General features: G+C 36.4%; 1 protein-coding gene across 2 annotated transcripts; it reads left to right on the top strand.

The window, feature by feature from the left end:
- The first annotated feature begins 1,912 nt into the window (after positions 1-1,912).
- Positions 1,913-20,644, top strand: LOC114303044 (inactive poly [ADP-ribose] polymerase RCD1). 2 transcript variants are annotated; one of them, XR_014348753.1, is made up of 8 exons: positions 1,913-2,480; positions 5,679-6,944; positions 7,735-7,976; positions 8,375-8,478; positions 11,649-11,834; positions 11,923-12,018; positions 18,521-18,706; positions 20,276-20,644. XR_014348753.1 is itself a non-coding variant. In XM_082902070.1 (8 exons), the coding sequence occupies exons 2-8, from the start codon at positions 5,803-5,805 to the stop codon at positions 20,339-20,341; spliced, it is 1,908 nt and encodes a 635-aa protein (XP_082758196.1). In that variant the 5' UTR covers positions 1,913-2,480; positions 5,679-5,802; the 3' UTR covers positions 20,342-20,644. The 2 variants fall into 2 exon arrangements, 1 of the variants encoding a protein (XP_082758196.1); XM_082902070.1 differs by having other exon boundaries at positions 18,635-18,706.
- Positions 20,645-22,501: the final 1,857 nt, after the last annotated feature.

Here is a 22,501-nt window from a genome sequence, read left to right on the forward strand (position 1 = left end):
ATCAACTGAGTTAGTCGAGTTGATCAATTATATACACTTCTAACCGAAAGATTATAGAGTTGATCATTATTAAAGAAAAATATTAACAAAATTTTATCTATTAAGAGTTTTTTTATTTTTATTTTTAATTTATTGGATTAGTTTTTGAGCAGTATGTTGTGTTATTTATTTCTTTTCGAATTATCGATTCTTTATTAGTTCAGTTGTTGGGTTTTATAGTTGTTAAACTTTTATAATTGTTGGACTATGATTAGCCAAATATAATTCTTTTTATATTTGTACATTATTTGCTATCAATTGATAACAAAATACATAATTATTTCTGTGATAACTCAATTAATTGGTGTGATTTCATAGGTTAAATTTTTATCCTAGTGGTGTTGTTGGAGCTCAATGATCCACTTCAAATATATTTTAGTGATTCGAACCATTTATCTTTTGAGACTTGTTAATCAAAATTTTCAAATTTGTAAAATAATTATAATTTAATCATTTGACTATCGATATTTGATTAAATTGTGACAACACATATTCAATTAGATCACCAATTAAAAAAGAAGCCATTCATTCTCGATTCCAAAAACACATACATAATAATACACATTACATGTTAGGGAGTATACACAGGTCAGTGTAAGAGAAATAATCTCAACTAAAATGTTCTTGATGGATTGATTATTTCTTAACCTGTTACTAGCTTGCATGATTTCAAAATGAGCAGGCTGTTTTGAGTATTTTAATGCTGTATTTGGTTGAGGGATTTGAGGAGGAATTTAGAAAGGAAAAGGAAAAAGGTGTGTGAAACTAAGTGAAATGTTTATATTTTATTCACATTTCACCAAACTTTTCCTTTTCTGTTTCCAAATCACTCTTCAAATCCTTCAACCAAACACAACGTAACAGTTTCAAACCAAATATGTTATGAATTCCAACACATTGTATGAATGCATACTAAAAGTTAAGATGTTTAAGTTTTGTTTGAGAATATACTAAAATAGCTAAAAACACCAAAAAGTCATACTAAATAGTTAACTATTCTTTTTTATTTATTTATTTTACATATTTTTGTAAAAAATAAAAAATAATTAAAATAGTTAATTCTCAAAATAATCTTTAATTTATATATAAATAATGATGAGTTGAGTTCTATATTTGCGTAATTTTTTTTTATTGAGATTAATTGAATATTCGGGTCAACTTATATGCACCTCAACTAAATTTCTAGCCCTTAAATTAACAATTGAGAAAAGTGCCAGCTTACCGCATATTTGGACAAATTGTGAATTTTAAATCGCACAAAATCAAACTTTCACGTATAATCTATTCAATACAATTCAACACTTTCAAATTATAGTATTACTATCTAATCATTTATTATGTTTTACCTACTATATACACATGATAAGATAGTTATATCTGAAAAATAAAAATGACTCTCATATAGTTTTATTGTGTGTTAATAATACTATATCACCAATATTATGGTTTACTCATAAATTTGATGAGTTGTTGAATTTTATCAACACCACACGATAAGTACTATAAACCGAACTTACCTAGAAATTTCTCCCAAGGACACACACTTCCAATTTTTAAAGTCGGTGGCAAGTGGCAACTCTTTCGTGTCCATCTAAACATGTACCACCACCATGCCTGTTAATCTCCATTGAACAAAATACCCCTCCCATTTCTCCAAAATACCATAGCATATCACTCGTTATTCACATCCCAAAGGGGTAAAATCGTCAAAACACTTTATTCTTTGTCTTAGCCTTCACACTTTTTAGGTTTTTTTTTTTACACTATTTTAGCTTAATTAAAAAATTTAATTTGAAATGAAAATAATTCACTGTGTTTAGTTTGAGTTTTCTGAATTAAATTTTTTGAAAATTGACTTTTTTAGTTTTTGTGTTTTTTTATTTTTAGTGAATATTTTTTAAATTTTAAACATTTTTTTTTTTACTTTTTTAGATGCACCTTACTTAGATATATCTAAAAAGTCAAAAATTTGTGAAAAAATATTTTGAAAAATTAATAAATACATAAAAATATAAAAAATATACTGAATTCTTATATTTTTTTGTATTTTTGGTATTTAGTAAATTTTTTAAAAAAAATTTTTACAATTTTTTTATTTTTTAAGTGTATTTATGTTAGGTGTGTTTAAAAAGTAAAAAAATTGTTTAAAATATTAAAAAAATTTAATAAAAACAAAAAAATACAGAAAATAAGAAAGTCGAATTTTTTAAAAAGTGTTTTAGAAAACTAAAAATCAAGTAAGGTGATTTATTTTATTTTTTTAATTAGGTAAATTAGTCCCAATCATATTACGGGTCTTACTATCTCCAATAAAAAGAAAAAAAAGAAAAAAAGAAAAAAATAATCTCCATTGGATGGTTCCTAGGGTTTGAACGACTGTAGGAGAAGAAAAGGAGGAAGAAGATCATCCGTCGACTTTTTCTCTCTTCTCTGCGATTCAGGTACGCTTGATTGCTCTCTTTCTCTCTCTCTCTCTCTCTCTCTCTCTGTATATAGTATATAGGTATATTTATGGCATGTTTGCTTTCCTCTAGCTTTCTCTCTCCATAGCTTTTGCTGAAAATTGAATACAGGTCTCCTTTGTTTTGTATTTTATGAAAGTGTTATGCTTTTTTTTCACGAATTGATGTGATCGCAAGCAATTCGGTTGACAATCGCAGACTTAAATTGAACTTCAATTGCCTTAGTAGTCGTCAATCCATGTTTCATTCGGGTCTACCTCTGATTGTGGTCATAAGAACCTCCAATCAACTACGTCTGTATGGAATTTGGAAAAAAAAAAATTTGGTCTTGAAATTTCAATTTATATAGAAAGAGCTTTGGGAAATGTTATGTTGTTACACTTTTTACGCCACAATATACCTATTCATAAAAGCTGGCGCACGTAATTGTCAAATTGAGAATCAAAATTACCTTTTTTTTGAATTGTGAATAGTAAAGATTCAGTTATAATTTCTAAAATTAATAGAAAATATATCTAAAGATTAGATATTATAAATATGTAAAGTTTAAATAGAAATCAATTAAAAGCTAATTTTGAATGATGAGCACATGGTATAATAGATAAGACACGTACCTCAATGGCAAGAGATGTGGGTAAAATCCGCAGCATGAACCAACCAACTAACATGAATTCAACTAGTATATTTATTTTCCTTTATTACATTATTGATTATTCTTTGACTTAGGACAATTTATAGATTCCTATACTTGTATGATTTAGAGGAAATAAGAATTTAAGATCCATCGTATGAGAAATTATAAAATTAAAAGTTTAAATCATCAAATGAGTATGAGATAAATTTAACACAATGCATTTATTTATGATATAAATATTACACCTATTACAAGATTTTCACAACTTCCAATTCTAACACTATATTTTTCCCAAAATTAAATTTAAATACACCCTATGAGAAAAAATGTCAAACTTCATGAACAAGAATAAATCTATACTTGCGTTAAAAAGAGATCACCTTAGAAAACAGAAGCTATGAGACAAAAACTCTAGAACATTTTCAGAAGTCTTATATTCTTCGTTCTTCAATTTTCATACCCAAATACTCACCTCAAAGGGCCCATAGTACCCAAATCACAACACTTCTCAAACCTCTCACTTGATTCCTCAAAAATATATACTTTGCAAGTTGAAACGCATGGATAAAGCTAAATCGATTTCTTGGTATTGAACCAAGTTGTGTGATACGTATTGTGAATCATACGATTTTGATATGATTCATGTTTATGTCAAATCATCCCGAGATACAAATCAATTGGTTGGTGTATCGAGCCAAATTGTGAAAAAATGTATCATAAATTGCTGTGTTACATGGACTCGGTGGTTTGGGTAGAAGAACCCGTGTCGACACGGCACAACACGGGTGCGGGAAAGAAGTGTGTAAGAAGAGTGAAGAATGATCTGTTGTTATAGGAATTGCTAGGGGAGAAACGATAACGAATTGTGAATTTAAAGCACATACAAAGACAATCGAAAAAGTACTTACAAGTCACTGGCGGTGAGGTTTTTAACCATCTCTTTGTGGATTTCATCATACACAATTCTTGGCCTCTCGTCGTCAATCCATGTCGAAGTCCTAGACTTCTTGCAATCAATGAAAAAACTGGAGCATATACATCGAAGCCCTTAGCAGAGATGCCTTGGAAGAGAAAAAGCCCTAGCGTTTTGGAAGAGGAGTGTCTGAAGATGTCTTGGGAAAGCCCTAGACGTCTAAGAAAACCCCTACATGGATTTAATTGTGTGGGCTGTGTACATTAGATACACACCCCACTTGACTTGTGCCATCTAATTTCTTTAAATTTGACTTATAAAAGTATTTAAGCAATTGTTGGAGATTTTTCCAAATATTAAATTGCAGTAGAAAGGTTTCCTTAAAATATGTGCCATACGCATTAAATAGTGGTATATTTTTAGTAAATTATTTACCAAAAGGAAAAAAAATTGTGAAAAAAATGAATTAATTTAAACTTAAAGCTTTCTGCATTATCTTTTATTCATCTCCCCGACCCCTAATTCAACACTACATAGAAAATTTAATCTTGATATTTATATTAATATGTCGTGGCTCTGTACACATATCCAAATTTTGAACCGGTCCCCGTATCCAATAATTAGAAAAATATGCAAATTCTACTTCTGGACACGTACCTATATCCGACACCAACCCGAGTTTGGGTAACATAGATAAATTGTACAATTTTGATAGCATAATTGCCGCATTAATTAGTTTTTATAATGATTTAATTTAAATTGCACGTAGGAAGGGAATTCTTGAGCCATAGGTATTATTAGTTCTTTCTATAAAAGGCCATGCATTGGATGATTTCGGTGGTTTATGAAAATTACCAGTGATGTTTAGTTTGATCATGAAAAGGTAACTATAGTTGACTAGAATTGAGCTAACATTTTTTTTTCAAATCTTTAAGTTGATGACCTCAAAATTTCTGATTATTTTACTATTATGGCTATATTACACACTATACATGTATTGATATGGAAAATGTTGAAAGAAAGGATATGGATAAAGTGAGGAAACATCAATAAAATTAGCACTTCTTTAGTGTCGTATTACAATTTGGAGAAATATCAGGAAACGTCTAAAACAATATTCAGGCCTCGTTTGGCAACATGTTTTTTTAGTTAACTTTTTGATTTTTTATGAAAAGATGTGCAGAAAGTAGAGAGAAAATGAAATCTTTGACTTTTGGGTATAAGTTGTTGGCTTTTTGATTTTTTTAGTGATTTTTTGGCTAAAATCACCACTTGCCAAACGAGGCCTCAATCCTTGAAAATCATAAAATTAATGCATCTAAATATGGGGAAAGAAATCTTCATATGAATGGTTTGATCTTCCCAAAATTTTTGCACCACAATGCCCAAAGTTATTTCCCTTTTACTGGATTGCTACCTTTGCACTGCTTAACCCCAAATGACATTTTCGAACCGCATGGATATAACAGAATGGATGGATGCCCTCCCGGTTGTCGGATTGCAAGTGGATTTGATGCACTTTTTGTCTAGGATTTAATTATAGTGTAATATTATATAAAAAATTATTTTATAGTAATAGTTTTTACATTTTAGCTGACAATATTTTAATGGAGTGGATTTTATTGCACAGGTTTGCTAATTATCATCAATGGCAAGGTTTATCTGAGACATTGGCAAGACCGAGTCATATATAATTGTTATCTTTGAACTTTTGGCTTTATATCTGTGGATAGGGATTGATCTTGTGGGTAAAAATGGAAACGAAGTTCACAAAGGTATTGGATAATGGCCGTCGAGTTGTGGTTGACTTGAAAAGAAAGCGGGCAGCACGCTGTGAAGCATATTTCACTGGCATAGCACGCAAGGTATTGTCCCAGCAGACCACCTTAAACTCTTCCATTTATAAGATGGGAAAGCGGAGGAAATTGAATGGATCCAAAAGCAAGTGCGGTTATTGTGCTTCTCATCTAAAAAAATCTTTACTTCGATATTATTCAAATTTTTCGAGAAGTGGGATTCCACAACGTTTGATGTTTTATCAGAATGGTGAATGGAATGATTTTCCTCATGATTTGATTGGATTGATTAAAAAAGATCTTCAGGTGAAGAAGGCAACCACTGAGGTGGAGTTTAATGGCCGCCTCTTTGTGCTAGATTTTTTGCATATGATGAGGTTGGACATGAAGACAGGTTTACAGCAGCCTATTGCCTGGATTGATGAAGCAGGCAAATGCTTCTTTCCAGAAATCTTTTCTGCTGATGAGGAACTCCCTGAGTGCTGCCACCATGAATTTGAGAAAGATGAGGAACATCTTTTTTCAGAGCCGCATGGGTACCATGATATCAGGCTGCAGCTTGAGATTGAAGTGAATGGATCAGATTGCTCTAAGTTTAACGAACATAGTGGGGAGTCAAATGCAGTTAATCAGCAAATTCAAGTTGATAAGAAACATGCCAGCGACCATTGTGATGTAGAAGTCGAGGATAGTTGTGTCAGAGCATCTGATCGAAAAGTTGATGCAGCTGTTGGGGAAAATCAACAGATAGAGAAAAACATGGTCACCGGTATTGCTGCTATACATGGAGATGTGGATTATGATGCTGTGAGGAAAATGTTTTTTGCGGGTATGGGTTCATTTGCCAATGCAGACATTGTTGACATATATCGTGGCTCGAGTACTTCAATGCAAGCTCGATTGGAGCTCTTTCACAAGCAAGTTGAAATCACCAAGAAATTTCGTGGGGATGCAAATGTGCAATATGCTTGGCTTCCTTGTTCTAAAGGAGTTCTGTCTAGTATCATGATGTATGGACTTGGGCATTGTGGAACATCCAAAATTAAATCCACGTATGGCATTGGTGTTCATCTTTCACCTGCAAACTGCACTATTACAAGGTCAGAGTTTCTTAACCACCGTTTACATTTATTATAAATTACAGAAGTTATGAATATTGAAAACTGTTGACATAATATGCTGGGAGGAAGATGGACTTTCTCTTCCGTGGGAGAGAGCTGCCCCCAATGTTAAAACTACAATTTAACCTGTTAGGGGTCTGAAGAGATGTAGTAGTGAGTTCTCTCTCTCACCACTATGGTCCATTTGGATTAATAGTTGAGCTACTATAGGTCCATAATTGATGAGGGCAAAATACCATGACTATTATGTTTCTGTAGGTTATGAGCACTGATGCTTAAGTTATAAAGGTTGTTATATTGCCATTTGCCATATTACATTGGTTTAGGTGGTTCACCTTTGCAAGTACGGTAATTGGTCTTCATTTACAGGTTAAAGTATGGTTCTGTTTATCACATGTAATTAGTACATGCATGAGTAGTTGTCTTTCTAGGATCTGCACTGGGTTTAATGGGATCTTTGTTCAGAGTAGTTGGTTAGGAGGCATGTCTACCCACAATGCATGAATCTTTTTTTGAGTTTATCTAACATGGGTGAGACTTTACTGTGTATAATTGCCAAATTTCCTGGCCACTTGCGTTTGGAAGTATATGTGTTTCCTTGCTAACTATTAATTTGACTTTTTGTTTTTTGTTTTTTGTTTTTTGTTTTTTGTTTTTTGAGTGGGGTCTATAATTCAACAATTTTATGTTATGCTTTTTATATTCTTAAAATGGGCCACAATTAGGGATTTAACTCCTCTTTGCTTCCCTTTGTTTTTCATTTTTACAGTGCAAGCTATTGTGATGTTGACGAAAATGGGGTACGACACATGGTGTTCTGTCACGTAATAATGGGAAATATGGAGGTTGTTCATGCAGGATCTAAACAGTTCCATCCAAGTAGTGAGGACTTTGATAGTGGAGTTGATGATATGCATACTCCAAGACAGTACATAGTATGGAATGTGAATAAGAATACTCATATTTACCCAGAATATGTTGTTAGTTTCAAGGTCTCTTCTGATGCTGAAGGTGATCTTACCCCTCAAGTTTTTTATTTGTTTTATAGCCATTGCGTTTATTCGCCATTGCTACATTCCATAAGACCCAATATGTCGCATAACGTACATGCTATTTTGTTAGTTGATTTGTATTACTAACAAATTTGGATGGTCTGGGACCAGTCGATCTCTGCTGGCCAATCTCTTTGAAACAATTCTTCAAAAGCTGCTAGGATTTAAAGAAGTGTTTCTTCCGTCTATGCTTACTCTAGTTGGTTTGGCTAATGGACTTAATTACATTCAAGAGATAGTGCCCTGTGTCTTTGTTGAGGGTGTATCCTTTTCTTTTCTTTCCTTTTTTCTTTTTTTCTCGTTTGATTTTCTCAAACATTTTTAGCACCTAGCACTTGTTCTACTATTTTTTTACAGGGTTACTGGTTGGAAGTGAGAGCAAGCTTGATATTTCAGGAGTCACTACCTGTTCTCAGGGGCCTCAGGTCCAGTTACAGTTGGATCCATCTCTGGCTCAATTAGTAAGCTCACTAAATTTGTTGGAAAGCTTTGTTGTGCTTTCTTTTGGTTTTCTTTTATTATGCTGTTTTCGGTTAGTTCTCATATTATGGTCTCAACTTGAAATTAGGGTAATTTAATTGAGGACCTTTTATAAACTGGGTTTTCATGGTGGCTTTATGTAATTACCAGGTCAACTACGTGTGCTCCTGTTACAGTTTCTGTATAATTATCTGATTGAAGCAGCCATGGCTGCGTTGTGATTTTAGATTTTTGTCATGGCCCTAGTCAGGTCTTTCTCATCAGCCATTGTGTAGTTGGCTAGAACATTCTGAGTGTAGTATGTAGACCTGACGGGTCTTCATATGAATTCTGTAAGTGGGTTAATTTATAATGTCCCATTACATCATGGTTCTGTCCGTCTGACCCTTCCATATTGAATGGAGACCCTTACATCATGGTTAAGTTATAATTCTTTTTTGTTGGCAATCAAAAAAAAAAAAAAAAAAAAAGGGTCCTAAGACCAATGATTGAATGATAGAATATGTTTGTGCATGTACTTCATAAATGTGTCAAATATTAATTTGGGCACAAATATTTTATTTTATTTTTTATTTTTGGGTTTTTTGATATGCTGAAGTTTGACAGAAAGAAAAGATTTAAGGCTGGAATTGTTAACTCATTGATATTATGCCTATAAAAGATGGCTCGGTGGTGATGTAATGTTTCATTATAAAATGAACTTCCAGTTGTAATGTTTGAGATTGAACCAAAATGGGGATAAATATAATAGATTGAAATTGTGATTCTGTATTCTTATTCGTTTCTATTGATGAAATGCACAAAAGAATAGGCTTTATTGATTCTATATGTTCAATTTGTAACTTTCGTTTATGATGCCACTACCTTTATTTATTTATTTTTTTCCTTTTCTGTGTTATGTCATTAGTCCCTGCAAAGGCATTTTTTAACTTTCCATACCCAGCAAGGCCATCACTAATTTCTTTAATGTAGATGTCTTAAAAATAACCAATCCACTAAAGCTTGCTTTGAAGAAGTTGAGGATCTTGTTTAATGTGTGTTTTGCAGATAACATTATAACCTGTAGCTTTTCTAGTTCCATTTGAAAGTTGAAGTCTCATATACACTGAAGAAGGGAGCAGTGTTTTGAAATGATTTTAAGCACTGCAGAATTATTGGCATCTTTTCATTTAGCTGATTTTTAGTAGTAATGGAAGTAGTGTTTTCATTTATGCTATTTTCCTCTTCTATGAATCCAATTGTTAGAAAGATATGCTGGCCACTTCGTTAGGCAGATTTTTATAGTAGATGGAGCTTTGTGATTTAAAGTTGCCAGATGTAGAGAGGGAGTGTATTACTTTACATCAAACTCCTTTCAAAGTGCATGGGAAAGATGTCATTAGTGGTGTTGGGGAGCTGATTCCAACTAATATTTAAGCATGAATATTGAGGATGAAAGAGTTATCCATATCTGAATGTCTCCTTGTGTCATTAGATGTTTATGGGTTTCACTTGTATGGGCAATGCTCTTTTTCTCTGAAAATGTGCATAGGATAGATTAGGACTTTTGAATTCTAAAGGAAAAGTGACTCCAAATGCTAGTGAGTGAGACCAAATGGTTGTTAATAAGTTAGTAAGGAAATCAGAATCCTTGATGAAATACGAAGGGGAGTTAGGAAATGGTGTTAATGCCTAATTCCTTGGATTTGATTAAGGAATTAGGCATTACATATAGCTGACTAGTGAGAATGGATACATGTAGTCAATCCCAAGTATTTGCGAACTTATTGTTAAGTTTGTTGACTTGGGTTGAGGTTTCATGGGCATCTATGCTTAATGTGGGCATCGATACTTAATAAGGAAATTATAAGTTTGTTGATCTTCGGCTATGCTCAGCTGGGGTTAAAATTGATACTTACTGTATTCATTATCTAGTCTAGTGTTTTGTTCAAAGATACACTGATTTTTGTCCCTCCATAGGCACCAAAACACAGGTTTCAAATTCAACATCTAAGCATTTCTCGTCTTCTTCAAATGGTGCCCCATGACCAAAAATATTAAACTAGAGCTCTTAAGCCAGCATAATCCATGTCAATTCAAAATTAGGAAATAGAAATCTCTACCAAATCTCTAGCAACCTTACAATGAAGTAATAGATGGTTTGTTGAAACCTCCACTCCTCATATGACACCCATTTGGAAGCTCAAAAAAACTTTCTATGGTGACTATAGTGTCCAACATTACAGTCCACATGGAAAAAAATAAAAATAAAAATAAAAATGGACAGCTATGTAGAATCTTTACTTCCAAATATTTTCCTGAGACATTGGAGAACGGTAACATTTTATTGAAAATCTCCCGCTTCACTTTGTCTGATCCTCCCTTTCTGAGATATCCACAATGAAGATCAAAGAAGTTATCCACTGCTTCCAATTCACAATCTTGGATTGCTCAAATGAAGTGAAGCTTCCACACTATACCTGACTTAGAAAACCTTGTGTGATATGAAACAAATGAATTTTTATTGACTGCAATGCTATATGAGTAAAAAAACACTTATCACTACATCATACATCATTCAAATCTCTTGTAGTTTGAACTTGGTAAGGGCAGTTTGTGAACTTGTATGTATGTATATGTTGCTATCAGTTGGGTTAGTTGGTAAGAAATTTAACACTGGAGTGCAGTGCAGGGCTCCCACTTTGTGTGTATGTCCATGTATATGTTGCTGTTAAGTCAAGCTTCTTTTTGCTAAATTTGGTTTGATCTTGTTTCTGATTTTATTACATTTACTTATTCCATCACAAAACAAAGAGTTTTAACTATTTATCGCTGGTAAAAAGTTTTGTGCTTGAAGTAAAATTTTGTTAGTTCAACTCCATTATTCTGAGTAATAGAATAGTTTATAGATGACTTGAGGTGGTGTTGAGCATGGACCTGCTGAGAGTTGGCTTGTAGTTTGTTCCTTTAAACAGGCTGGACTCAGGCTGGGGTCTTCCCAGCTGAGATCTGTTCTGTGCTTTAAGCAGCTCAGGCTGATTTCTGTCCTGCTTAGATGGCCTTGATTTTCAGTTAATATGTTATTGTTATCTATCATTGGAGCTTTTGGGATTGGTTATTTTTGCAGAAATATTATTTTTTCTTTAACATCTGACATTCTGTTTACCCCTAGGGAATTAATAATTGCCATCAGGTTCCAGTTGAGAGATGTCAAGAAAGAGCTTCTAATCTGTGTTCAAGCATTACAAGAACTCCTAATTCCCCTTGGATGCCTTTGCCAATGTTGTTTGCAGCCATCTCAAATAAAGTCCCTGTTAATGATATGGAACTAATTGAAACTAATTATGAGTTGTTCAGGGTATGCTCAGTGACAGTGTTCTGATTATTTCTTTTTCATATTTTGATTGGACATTTCCTTATGTTTTTTTGATCTTTTTGTTTGTCAGAGTAAAAAGATAAGTCGGGATGATTTTATTACGAAGTTGAGGTTGATTGTTGGAGATACTTTGCTGAGGTCCACAATAACAAATCTTCAGTCTAAGGTAGGGTCCTCCATAATCATGGTGTGGGACTATGCAATGATCAGTAGCTTTTGATATATCTCAGTTTGATTAATACTTGAAAGTTTGTAGACTATAATTATCTATATGCTTGAGATCTGTAGGTTATTCTGTATTGTAGTTCCATATGTTGTAGAATAGATCTCTTAATGACCTTAATCTATTGACCATTTGATTAAATGGAACTAGCTATTGTTAGCACTCCATTCTCTTGACAGCAGCGTCGTCCAGAAATAATTCTACATTTAGTATGATTGTGTTCACTCATTATTCTTAGTTGTTTTTAGAGTCTGATTGGTTTGACCCATTTATTTTAGGTTGTTTTTGTGTTACAATTTTTCTTTGAAAAAGCTGTTACATATGGAGAATTCATGGTGGTATTTTCTGAAGTTTTAAGCCATTGATTCTGTACCATTTTTTATTGGAATTTGAAGTGTACCACCAGATTTCCATTGAAACTGAAAAATGGCACCAATTGAGAGTTCCAACGTCCCCCCTCCCAAAAAAAGAAAAAAAAGAAAAAGAAAAAGGGAGAAATGAGAAAAAATAAAGAATATATTTTCTTTGATACTGTGGCACTTGGAATAAAAAATAACAAGAAGTAAATTTTATTTTATTTTGTTTTTTCTTTTGATAAGTAATGAGAGAAAAAAATTATAGGGTGCTTTATCACATTTTAAGAAATGAGCTTCTCAAACTTTTGTTGAGGCAAAGGCTTTTGGCCTCCATTATTTATCTGTCAGGTAAGAAATTAGTTGGGTGATCTAGGGATTGAAGGAGAAGCCCAAATCAGAACCTTGTTCATAAATGTCTTAGCTTAATTTTGTATGATGCCAAGGACCTTTCATGCTCCTCTCTTTGGCCAGAAAATGACAGTGGAACTACCATTTTTTAATCAAGAAGTTGGAGAATTTAAGTTAATTTAAAAAAGAAATGCAAATAATCTGGCTTTGGTGGAATTTCTACACTTCCATCCATGGTGATAGCACACATAATGGACTTTGCGCGTTAGACAATGCCTTTTATGAGGACTCGGGAGATCATGTGAAAACATAAAACGAGAAGGTTGTTTAGGATTACATTTAGTTTAAGTGTACAAAATAAAGTCAATGACTTTGCTTCAAGGAAACCTTTAGCTCAGGAGAGGCACTGTCCAGATGGATCGGATCTTCAGTTAGTTTTTACGAAATAGTGAAACATATACAATTCTGAATGTTGAACTGATTCGGGTCTGCTAGGACTAGCAATCCTACCTGGTTGCAACATCCCTCTTGTGGTTTCTTTTGTCTCATGGTCTGCTCATGTTCAACACAGAGACATCGGCGCAAATCCAAATCTTTCTTGACATGTCCTATAGGAGGATGGTGCCGGTTCTACACCAATGGATCATATGTACAGGCTTTTGCAATTCCTGAAATTAATTAGAAGTCTTGCAGAATCTGATACTTGAATTGAGTAATATTCTTGAAATTATGGGAATCTTAAAATAATAACAAAATGAAGAATACTTTGTAATCTTTTCATATATAACTGCAGCTATATTCAGTAAATTGCCATATGCCTAATTATACCATCCAATCCCAAGATAAAGAGTGTCAAATTTGTCTTTTCGAGATGAGGTCGCCAATGCTGGAGATGGGGAGAGGCGAGCCGGGTTTGACCAGGGTGATGGTCTGGTATGGGGAGCCATGGCTGAGGCCGATACAGAGGGTCGTGATGAATTGGCGCTGGTACTGCAGCCTCTGGCTGTGGATAGGGGCAACCAGGAGGGACTGATGGGTCCAACACAGGTGCAGTTTGAGGACAGTAATGTCTTTGGAAGGAATGGGATACCTGTAGCGGAGGATGTTTCAGATTGGGTGTTGAAACGCATAACTGAGGTCAGTCAGTTATTGGGTCTATCATTCAAAGGGTATAAGGAGGAAGTCTTACGGTTATTTTCTGCCATGGAGGCGTCGTGGCGAAAAGGGTCTCCTAGTAACCCAGTGGGTACAGTGGCAGAGACTAATCGTGAAGGGAAACGGGAGTTAAGGAATTTAGTGTGTTCAATCAATTATGTACAGGGTGGGGCACGGGCTGATCGTGGCTCACATAGACGTCAGGGGGTTCCTTTGTTGTTGAAATGAAGTTAAAATTTTTGTCATGGAATGTATGGGGATTGAATGATAGGGACAAAAGGGTAGCCGTGAAGGCAGTCTTGCGAAGTGTGAAAGTTGATGTGGTGTGCTTACAAGAGACAAAGATGGAGGTGTTGGGGTTAGAGGTGGTGCGAGAAATTTGGGGAGGCCGATTTGTAGAGTGGTTACATTTGCCGGCAGTGGGCACGGCAGGAGGTGTTCTAATCGTTTGGGACTCGAGGGTGGTTGTGAAGGAAGATGAGGAGTTGGGTAGCTTTTGAGTGTCTTCTCAATTTCGATGTGTGGCGGATCAGTTCCAATGGGTGTTCACGGGGGTGTATGGCCTAGTGCGGAACGAGGATCGCGGGGAGTTCTTTTTAGAGTTAGAGGCTGTGGCATTTTGTTAGTCAGTGCCTTGGTGTGTGGGAGTTGACTTCAATATGACGAGGTGGCCAACTGAGAGGGTGGGGAGTTCCCGGGAGTTGGGCTGCATGCGAAAGTTCTGTTCTTTTATTGATGAAATGCTGTTGATTAACATGCTGCTTTAGGAAAGGAGCTTTACTTGGTCGAATGGGCAGAGTTTGTCTCGGATTGATCGATTTGCGATTGGGAGGAACATTTTTCGGATGTTGTTCAAATTCGATTGTCTCGTTTAGTGTTTGATCATTGGCCTCTTTTACTCAATAGTGGGGGGGCTCCGCAGTGGCCCAACTCTTTTCCGTTTTGAGAACATGTGGTTGCATTCGGAGGGTTTCTTGGAGATGGTTCGGGGGTGGTGGAACTCTTATGCAGTTACAGGGTCGCCTAGTTGCATGTTGGTGCAGAAGTTGAAATTGCTTAAAGGGGATCTGAAACGCTGGAATAGGGAGGTTTTTGGCCGACTAGAGGGTCAGAGACAAGCAATGGTGTCCTTACTATCTTCCTTGGATGAGTTAGAGGCTGGAGGGGGCTTATCGCTGGATGATGTTGCTAGAAAGGAGGCGGCTAGACAGGATTATGTTCGTATTTCACGCTTAGAGGAGATGAGTTTTAGACAAAGGTCTAGGTGTTTGTGGTTGAAGGATGGGGATCGTAACACAAAATTCTTCCATCGGATGGCTAATGCTCACCGTCGGATGAATCGTATTAGTCGAATGCGGGTGAATGGGCGTGAACTGGTAAATGAAGAGGAGATCAAGGGAGGGATTGTGGATTTCTATCAGAATTTGTTTCTTCTGCAAGAAGAGGAGTGGCGGCCAGGGCTGGAAGGGCTTCATTTTGATATGATTTTGGCTGAGGATAGGGTGGCCTTGGAGCAAGCCATTACGGAGGAGGAAATATTTTGGGCTTTGCGGGCCATGAGTGGGGATAAAGCTCTCGGTCCCGATGATTTTACTATGGCTTTCTTTCAGCACTGTTGAGTGTGGTTAAGGCAGACGTGATGGCGGCACTGGAGGCTTTTTTCGAGATTGGGCAGTTTGAGAAAAGTCTTAATGTGACTTTTTGGTTTTGATTCCAAAGAAAGGGGGGTTGAGGACATTAAGAACTTTCGGCCAATTAGTCTTTGTGGGAGTGTTTATAAACTGTTGGCTAAGGTGTTGGCAAATAGACTTTGCGAGGTTTTGCAGAAAGTGGTGTTTGACTCTCAGAATGCTTTTGTGGGGGGGTCGGCAGATTTTAGATGTAATCTTGGTGGCTAATGAGTGTGTGGATTCCCAGATTAGGCAGGGGCAATCGGGTGTGATTTGTAAGTTGGATATAGAGAAGGCCTATGATAATGTGCGGTGAGAGTTTTTGTTGTATGTTTTGGATCGTATGGGTTTTGGGGAGACTTGGTGTTGCTGGATTCAGTTCTATATTTCTACTGTGCGGTTGTCGATTATGGTTAATGGTACTCCAGCGGGTTTCTTTCGGACATATTGAGGTCTTCGTCAAGGAGACCCTTTGTCGCCACTTTTGTTTATTTTAGTGATGGAGGCCTTGAGCAGATTGTTGGAAAGAACAGGTCATGAAGGTTTGCTGGAAGGTTTTGTGGTTGAGTCTCCTACAGGAGCATGCCTGAGTGTTTCCTATTTGTTGTATGCCGATGATGCGCTAATCTTCTGTGGGGTGGTGGCGGAACAGTTGGGTTACTTGAGATGTGTTTTGTTGTGCTTCGAGGTTGTCTCAGGTCTTCGGGTGAATTTGGGGAAGTCTGAGTTGATTCCAGTGGGTCAAGTGGAGGGGTTGCCAATGCTAGCAGCGGTGTTGGGTTGTAAGGTGTTTATCTTGCCGGTGACTTATTTGGGTTTGTCGTTGGAGGCAACGTTTAAGGCTATAGGGGTATGAGATGGGGTTGTGGAGCGGATTCAACGACGGTTAACAGGTTGGAAGAGGTAACATCTATCGCAAGGGGGAAGGTAGACTTTGATCAAGAGCCTGTTGAGCAGTATTCTGACATATTTTATGTCGGTGCATGTTATTCTAGTGTTTGTGGCGCGGAGGATTGAGAAGTTATAAAGGGATTTCTTGTGGGGTAGTCAGGGTGCTGATTTTAGGTATCACTTGGTGGATTGGGGCTGGATTTGTCAACCGAAAGTGGCAAGGGGGTTGGGGGTGAGGAGTTTGGTGACTTTTAATCGAGCGCTATTGGGGAAATGGCTGTGGCGCTTTGCTGGTGATCCCGAACGATTGTGGAGGAAGGTGGTGGCTGCCAAGTATGGGGTAGCTCGGGGGGAATGGGGGTCAGGGGCGGTGCTGGGTTTGCATGGTTATGGGTTATGGAAAAGGATCTGGTTGGGGAGAAGGGAGTTTTGGGGTAGGGTGGGTTTTCGAGTCAGTGATGGGGTGAGGGTGCGTTTCTGGAAGGATCGATGGTGTGGGGTGGATTCATTGGAGGCTCACATTCCTTTGATCTTCAGTATTGTGAGATATCAGGAGGCTATGGTGGCATCCTATTTCAGGGGTGGGGAGGGGGTGGTTTGGGACATTACGCTACGGTGACCGGTTCAAGACTGGGAGGTTGATCAACTGGTGGAGTTATGGGGTTACTTGTATGGGTTAGGGGTGAATGGGGTGGGGAGGATGTTTTGGGCTTGACTGTTGGGGCTAAAGGGTGTTTTTCGGTCTCGTCATTCTATTGGAGCTTGGTGAGGAAGGTGAGGCGGGATTTTCCTTGGAGGAGTGTTTGGGTGTCAGGAGTTCCATCTAAGGTGGTTTTCTTTATGTGGACGGCGGCTTTGAGTAGAAATCTCACGATTGATAACTTGATGCGGCGGGGTCACAATCTAGTGAATCGGTGTTGTATGTGTTGTAATGCTGTAGAGTCTGTGGATCATTTGTTCTTGCATTGTCTGGTAGCGTCCCGTGTGTGGGCCTTTGTTTTCTACGGGTTCAGCCGAGGCGGGTGGTGGACATGTTGTGGAGCTAGCGCGGGGCTCGAGTTGGGCGTTGACAGCGGCATGTGTGGATTTTGGTCCCTTTTTGTTTGATGTGGTTAGTTTAGTTGGAACATAATAGACGCACGTTTCAGGATATTCAACGCAATGTTAGTTGGATTGAGAGTCGCCTTCTGGTTGTTTTGTATGGTTGGTTAGAGATGAAAATTGATCCGAATATGTTTAGTTTTTTAGAGTTTCTGGATGGGGTTATAGGTTAGAGGGTGTGTTTTGCCCTCGTGGGGATTTTTGTATTCTTTACATCATTTTGATGCTTTCTCAATAAAGTCCGCATACTTATTTATCAAAAAAAAAAAAAAAAAAAAAGTACTGTTGATGGTGGCATTTTGAGTGTTGTGTTTTTAATGTTCCAATTACCAAGTGGCTGTCCTCAACAATTTTGGTCACTGAGAGAACAGGATTTAGAGAGAGATTCAAATCCTTAACTGAATGGGACTTGTCACTCTTGACCACTGATGGCACTAATTGTACATAAGTGAAGTGAGTTTTATGTAAAGAATTAGCAAATAGATTCCAAAGGTTTATTGCCTAGCTTGGTTTGCTACTCTTAATGGCTTTATGTCCAGCTGGTGTATGTCTGAAATTTGTTTGAATGGAATGAGTAAGCATTGTATAACCCTTTTTTTCTTTTGTTGGCTCAATTTTTTTTCCCTGTTTGGTGCTGGGCTGTCTAATCAAATCTTTAGGAGGAGAACTTAATATGTAACGTAAAAACCCACTCATAATTCATCAATCTGTGGATTAGGATATAGTGATCTTACCTTGTCAAGAATTCTGTGGTTAGTGCAGTAATGTTCTTGTTATTGGATGAAGTCTTCAAGCATTTACATCTAAGGGTTCACGTTATTGCTGTTGCTAGTTTGCAACATTTGTAATTGTAATAATAGGTGGAAAACCTTTTATTTTCTTTATTTCTTTCTTCTTCTTCTTTTGTTTGTTTGTTGTATGCAGAGAAAGATACTAGTCACACACTGATTATTCAAGTACGCTTATGTCGGGTTTTATCCTCGTCCTCCTATTTTCAATACAATTGCGTAATTTTTGTTGGTGCATGATTCTTATCAGGAAAAGAACAAAATTCTATGTGGAAATGATGCCAAGCAGTGTTGTGAAAAGGTTGAATTTGGTGTGGATCAGGTAAAGGCTGATATCAAATCTAATTGCTCTTAAATACTTGAACATGAGTTTAAATTTGATAAACTATTTAGAACTATGACTTTAAAACTCGGCCTATCAATCTTGAGGTTGTGGGTTCATACTTTGAAGCCAGCCACTTTTTGCAAATTATGCCATAAGGTTAGCTCTATATCTAATCTACCCCTCCCGGAACCCATTTGATGGGGGAGCTAAACTGTAAGGCAAATTATGCCATAAGGTTAGCTCTATATCTAAGCCATAAGGTTAGCTTTATTTTGATCACTTTGATTTGAATTGAAATTTGGGTTTCATAAGGTAGATTTGTGTATATGGTTCCAATTTAAGTGAATTATTTATATAGGAAAATTTTATCTTAGTATATTATATTACTTGAATTTAATTTATATGGGTTCCAGTTTGATCTATTTATAATCAAATTAGAATTGTTTTATATTTGGGTTGGCTTTCAATCTTGGTTGTGCCCATTGGCAGTCTTAATGTTAGTTAATTATGAATGTTGGTTTCTTCTTCTTCCTCCCTTTTGTTTTCTTGTTGGATGAATGTTAGTTAATTAAAACTTTTAGACCGCTGACTCTTGATTGCAGTGGCAGAGCACCACATGGAGTGGGGGGACGTGCCCCCTCTCAATGTTTTGAAAACTACACTTTTACCTCTAATTGGAAAATGCTTTTCAATTAACTCCCTTTTAACTTTCAAATATGCTCCTAAATCTTTATATCTTATCTTTCTTTTATTTTTTTAAAATAAATTTCTTACAATTTGCCACTATAAATGTTTAATTTTGTCAAAATATTTTCTTATAAATTTTATATTATTTTTTCTCTCTTCTCTATTTCTCTCTCTTCTTTCTAATGTTTTTCTCTAAATTTATGTTTTTTTGTATGCATGTGATTGCATTTTACATTGTGATTATCATCATATTCAGTACTGAAATAGAAAATCAACTACAAAAAAAATTATTGGTTAATTCAAACATAACTCTTGACATATAATTTTGACATTATGTTGATCTTTGGTTGTTCTATCACCAAATGGAAATTGGATCCGTTTAGGTTGTGATTGATCTTGCTAAGGATTCGACTTAATGGTACCCTCCATGAATCAAAATCTTGGCTCCGCCACTGCTTGATTGTGCGTAAATATGTGCAGTTTGTATTTGTTCATGCATGTGAAAGTACCACTCAGGCTTGCTTCATAGTTTATACTCAAGTTTTCCCAGTGGTAGCATCTTTCATGGTTGTTTTCTCATTGATATCATATTTTCTGCCCATTTGGAAGTGATTAGGAAAGTTCTGGAGGTTTCTTGTTTCGTAATTATTTAAGAAAACATTGTGAGATAATTGGAGTTTCTTGTGATCTACATATTATAAAATGCAGTCATTAAAAAAAATAATAATAATACAAAAAAAAAAAAAAACTGCTTTTCTAGTTTAAGAATGATGTATTGATGAATGTTGAACTCAGGAACTTAAGAGACCCAAGTTGCCATGGATCAACGAATCTCAACTTCTTTCCATTAATGCAGGCTCTTTGTTGCTCTTTTTGCAGGTAATGTCAAAATCTAAGAATGAATTGGGTGCATCTAAACTGGTAGAAAGTTCGGGTGGCCTCTAATTGATCACATCTCTACTTTTGGTATGGTCTGTTTGGCTCTTTAAAGACTGCTGTTTTTTCATGTATCCGAAGGCTACTTGATGCTTTTGTGCTAGAAATGCGTCGACGTGAAGATGTGAATATTTGGGTAGACCTGCTTGAATAGCTTCAGGTTTGAAGTATTATGGAAACTGGTTTAAGTTTTTCCTTCCCTTCTTTTCTTGATATTAAACAATTATCCCCGGCTTAGTGAACTGATATATTGTGATTGGTGGAACTCCTTTTTGATTTGCAGTTAATATTTATCTGTTTGTGATTCTTCCATTTGTTATTTTGCGTATATGTTTTTGCCTAAATGACGTAATCAGTTTTTTGATAAGTATAGTTCTTGGGCTATATCTATTCTGTGGGTTTGTCCTTGAGCTACCAGCAACAGTTAGTCGTGTGTGAAGATATTGCTCGGAAGCAACTCATGGAGGATGACTTCTGCATGAACAGTCAGGTCTGTTTCTTTTAGGAAGAAAACTGGTGTCCTTAATGATGCGGGAGTATGTCCATGCTGGACACTAGATTTCTCTAAATTTAGCTTTTCCATACACACACGTCAGTGTTACAACTTACAGGACATCTACATTGGAGTCCTGCTGTATTGATTTCCCTGGTGCTTTTAATCTTTCATCAAGGGTGTAGCTAATATTATTGTTTCTGCAAAAATTCTTTAGGCATCTAACAGGTATTGATATCTCTAGTCAACTCGGTTGTCGAGGATCAGAGCTTGTAGTAAATGATTGTGGACCTGAAGTTTTTGGATGCGTTTTTAATCCATGACGGTGTCAGATGATATTATTATTATTATGTTTTAATTTTTAAGGTTAATTATTTTTCTCTCTTTATCTTTACTGCCAGAGTTGGTAATTGTAGGAGAGTAAATGATGTCCTTTAACCTGCTTGCGGCCATATATGAACATATGTCCAGTGATGTCTCCTCTGAAAAATGGAGTTGGTCCGACTTCTAAGGGTAGCCTGAACCCCACCATTACAGTCCATCCTAGAAGCTTCAGAATTGGGGTGGGGTATTAAGAGAGGTAAATTTATTTTTGTATTTTCAAGAACAAAATTTTAAAAATATTTTCTGATGTTTGGGAAGTGAAATGAAATTTTTTTTAGTTATCAAAGAAATCCTAACACCATCACCACTGTTATTGACATCCTATCATCATTACCATCACCGCACCACTGACATCATCACCATCCACACTAACACTGTCCGGATCCTCTGCCATGGTCTCTGCAGTGCTTTCAAATGACGTCGTTTTGAACATAGTTCCCTCCCTCCCTCCCTCCCTGCCCCTCTTTTCTTTTCTCTCAGCTCTGAAATCAGAGAGACAAAGAGGGACGGGTGGTGACATGGCAGCAGAGACTCCAATGGTACATTATGGCAAGGGATTGATACCGAAATTCACTTCTTTGAAACTGGGTGTTCTTAAATTCATAATCTAGAGTGTTTGCCGTATATGGGTTGTTGACAAATTTCAAGCATCTGGTTTCATGGATCAAAGGCCTTGTGATTCAGAGGGTTAAGTCTTTAAAGGGTTGATTAAATTTTTGGTTTCCCCTGTAAATTTTATCTCAGTTTGATCAAAAGCTCGAATTCCAACTCTCAAACCCATTACCATTGACAGAACGATCACTCATACTATTCAAACCACTAAACCATTACAATTTTTATAAGAAACCCCAAACCCTTCATTCAAATTCTCAGTTTCCGCACAATTTTAATATCTAAAAACACACCCATTGTCATTATGAACAAAAATCTAGAGCCTACAGGGCTTATCGATCGATTTGAGCTTGTTAGAGCTTGTCAAACTCATTTATCACGCAACCAGCGTCGTCATCCAAAGTGCTCAACACCACAGGGGCTTCATTGTCGTTGATTGGGAGTTGGTTAAGGTCCAAAATCTTCAATTGGAGCCTTGAAAAGCTGATGTAAATTATTGGGGTGGTTGGGTTGCCAAAATGGAGTTGGAGGAATTGAAATTGAAAATGGATGAGAGAGAGAGAGAGATTGGGGATGGGAGGGTACGTGGCCTCGCTGCTACAGTAGTTGTCGCCCATCCCTCTTCATCACTCTGGTTTGAGAACTGGCCAAAAAAAAAAAAAACTATTCCAAAAAAACGT

This window comes from Camellia sinensis, chromosome 13 (genome assembly GCF_055761805.1).
Source record: "Camellia sinensis isolate YWXY chromosome 13, ASM5576180v1, whole genome shotgun sequence".
Taxonomy (NCBI): Eukaryota; Viridiplantae; Streptophyta; class Magnoliopsida; order Ericales; family Theaceae; genus Camellia; species Camellia sinensis.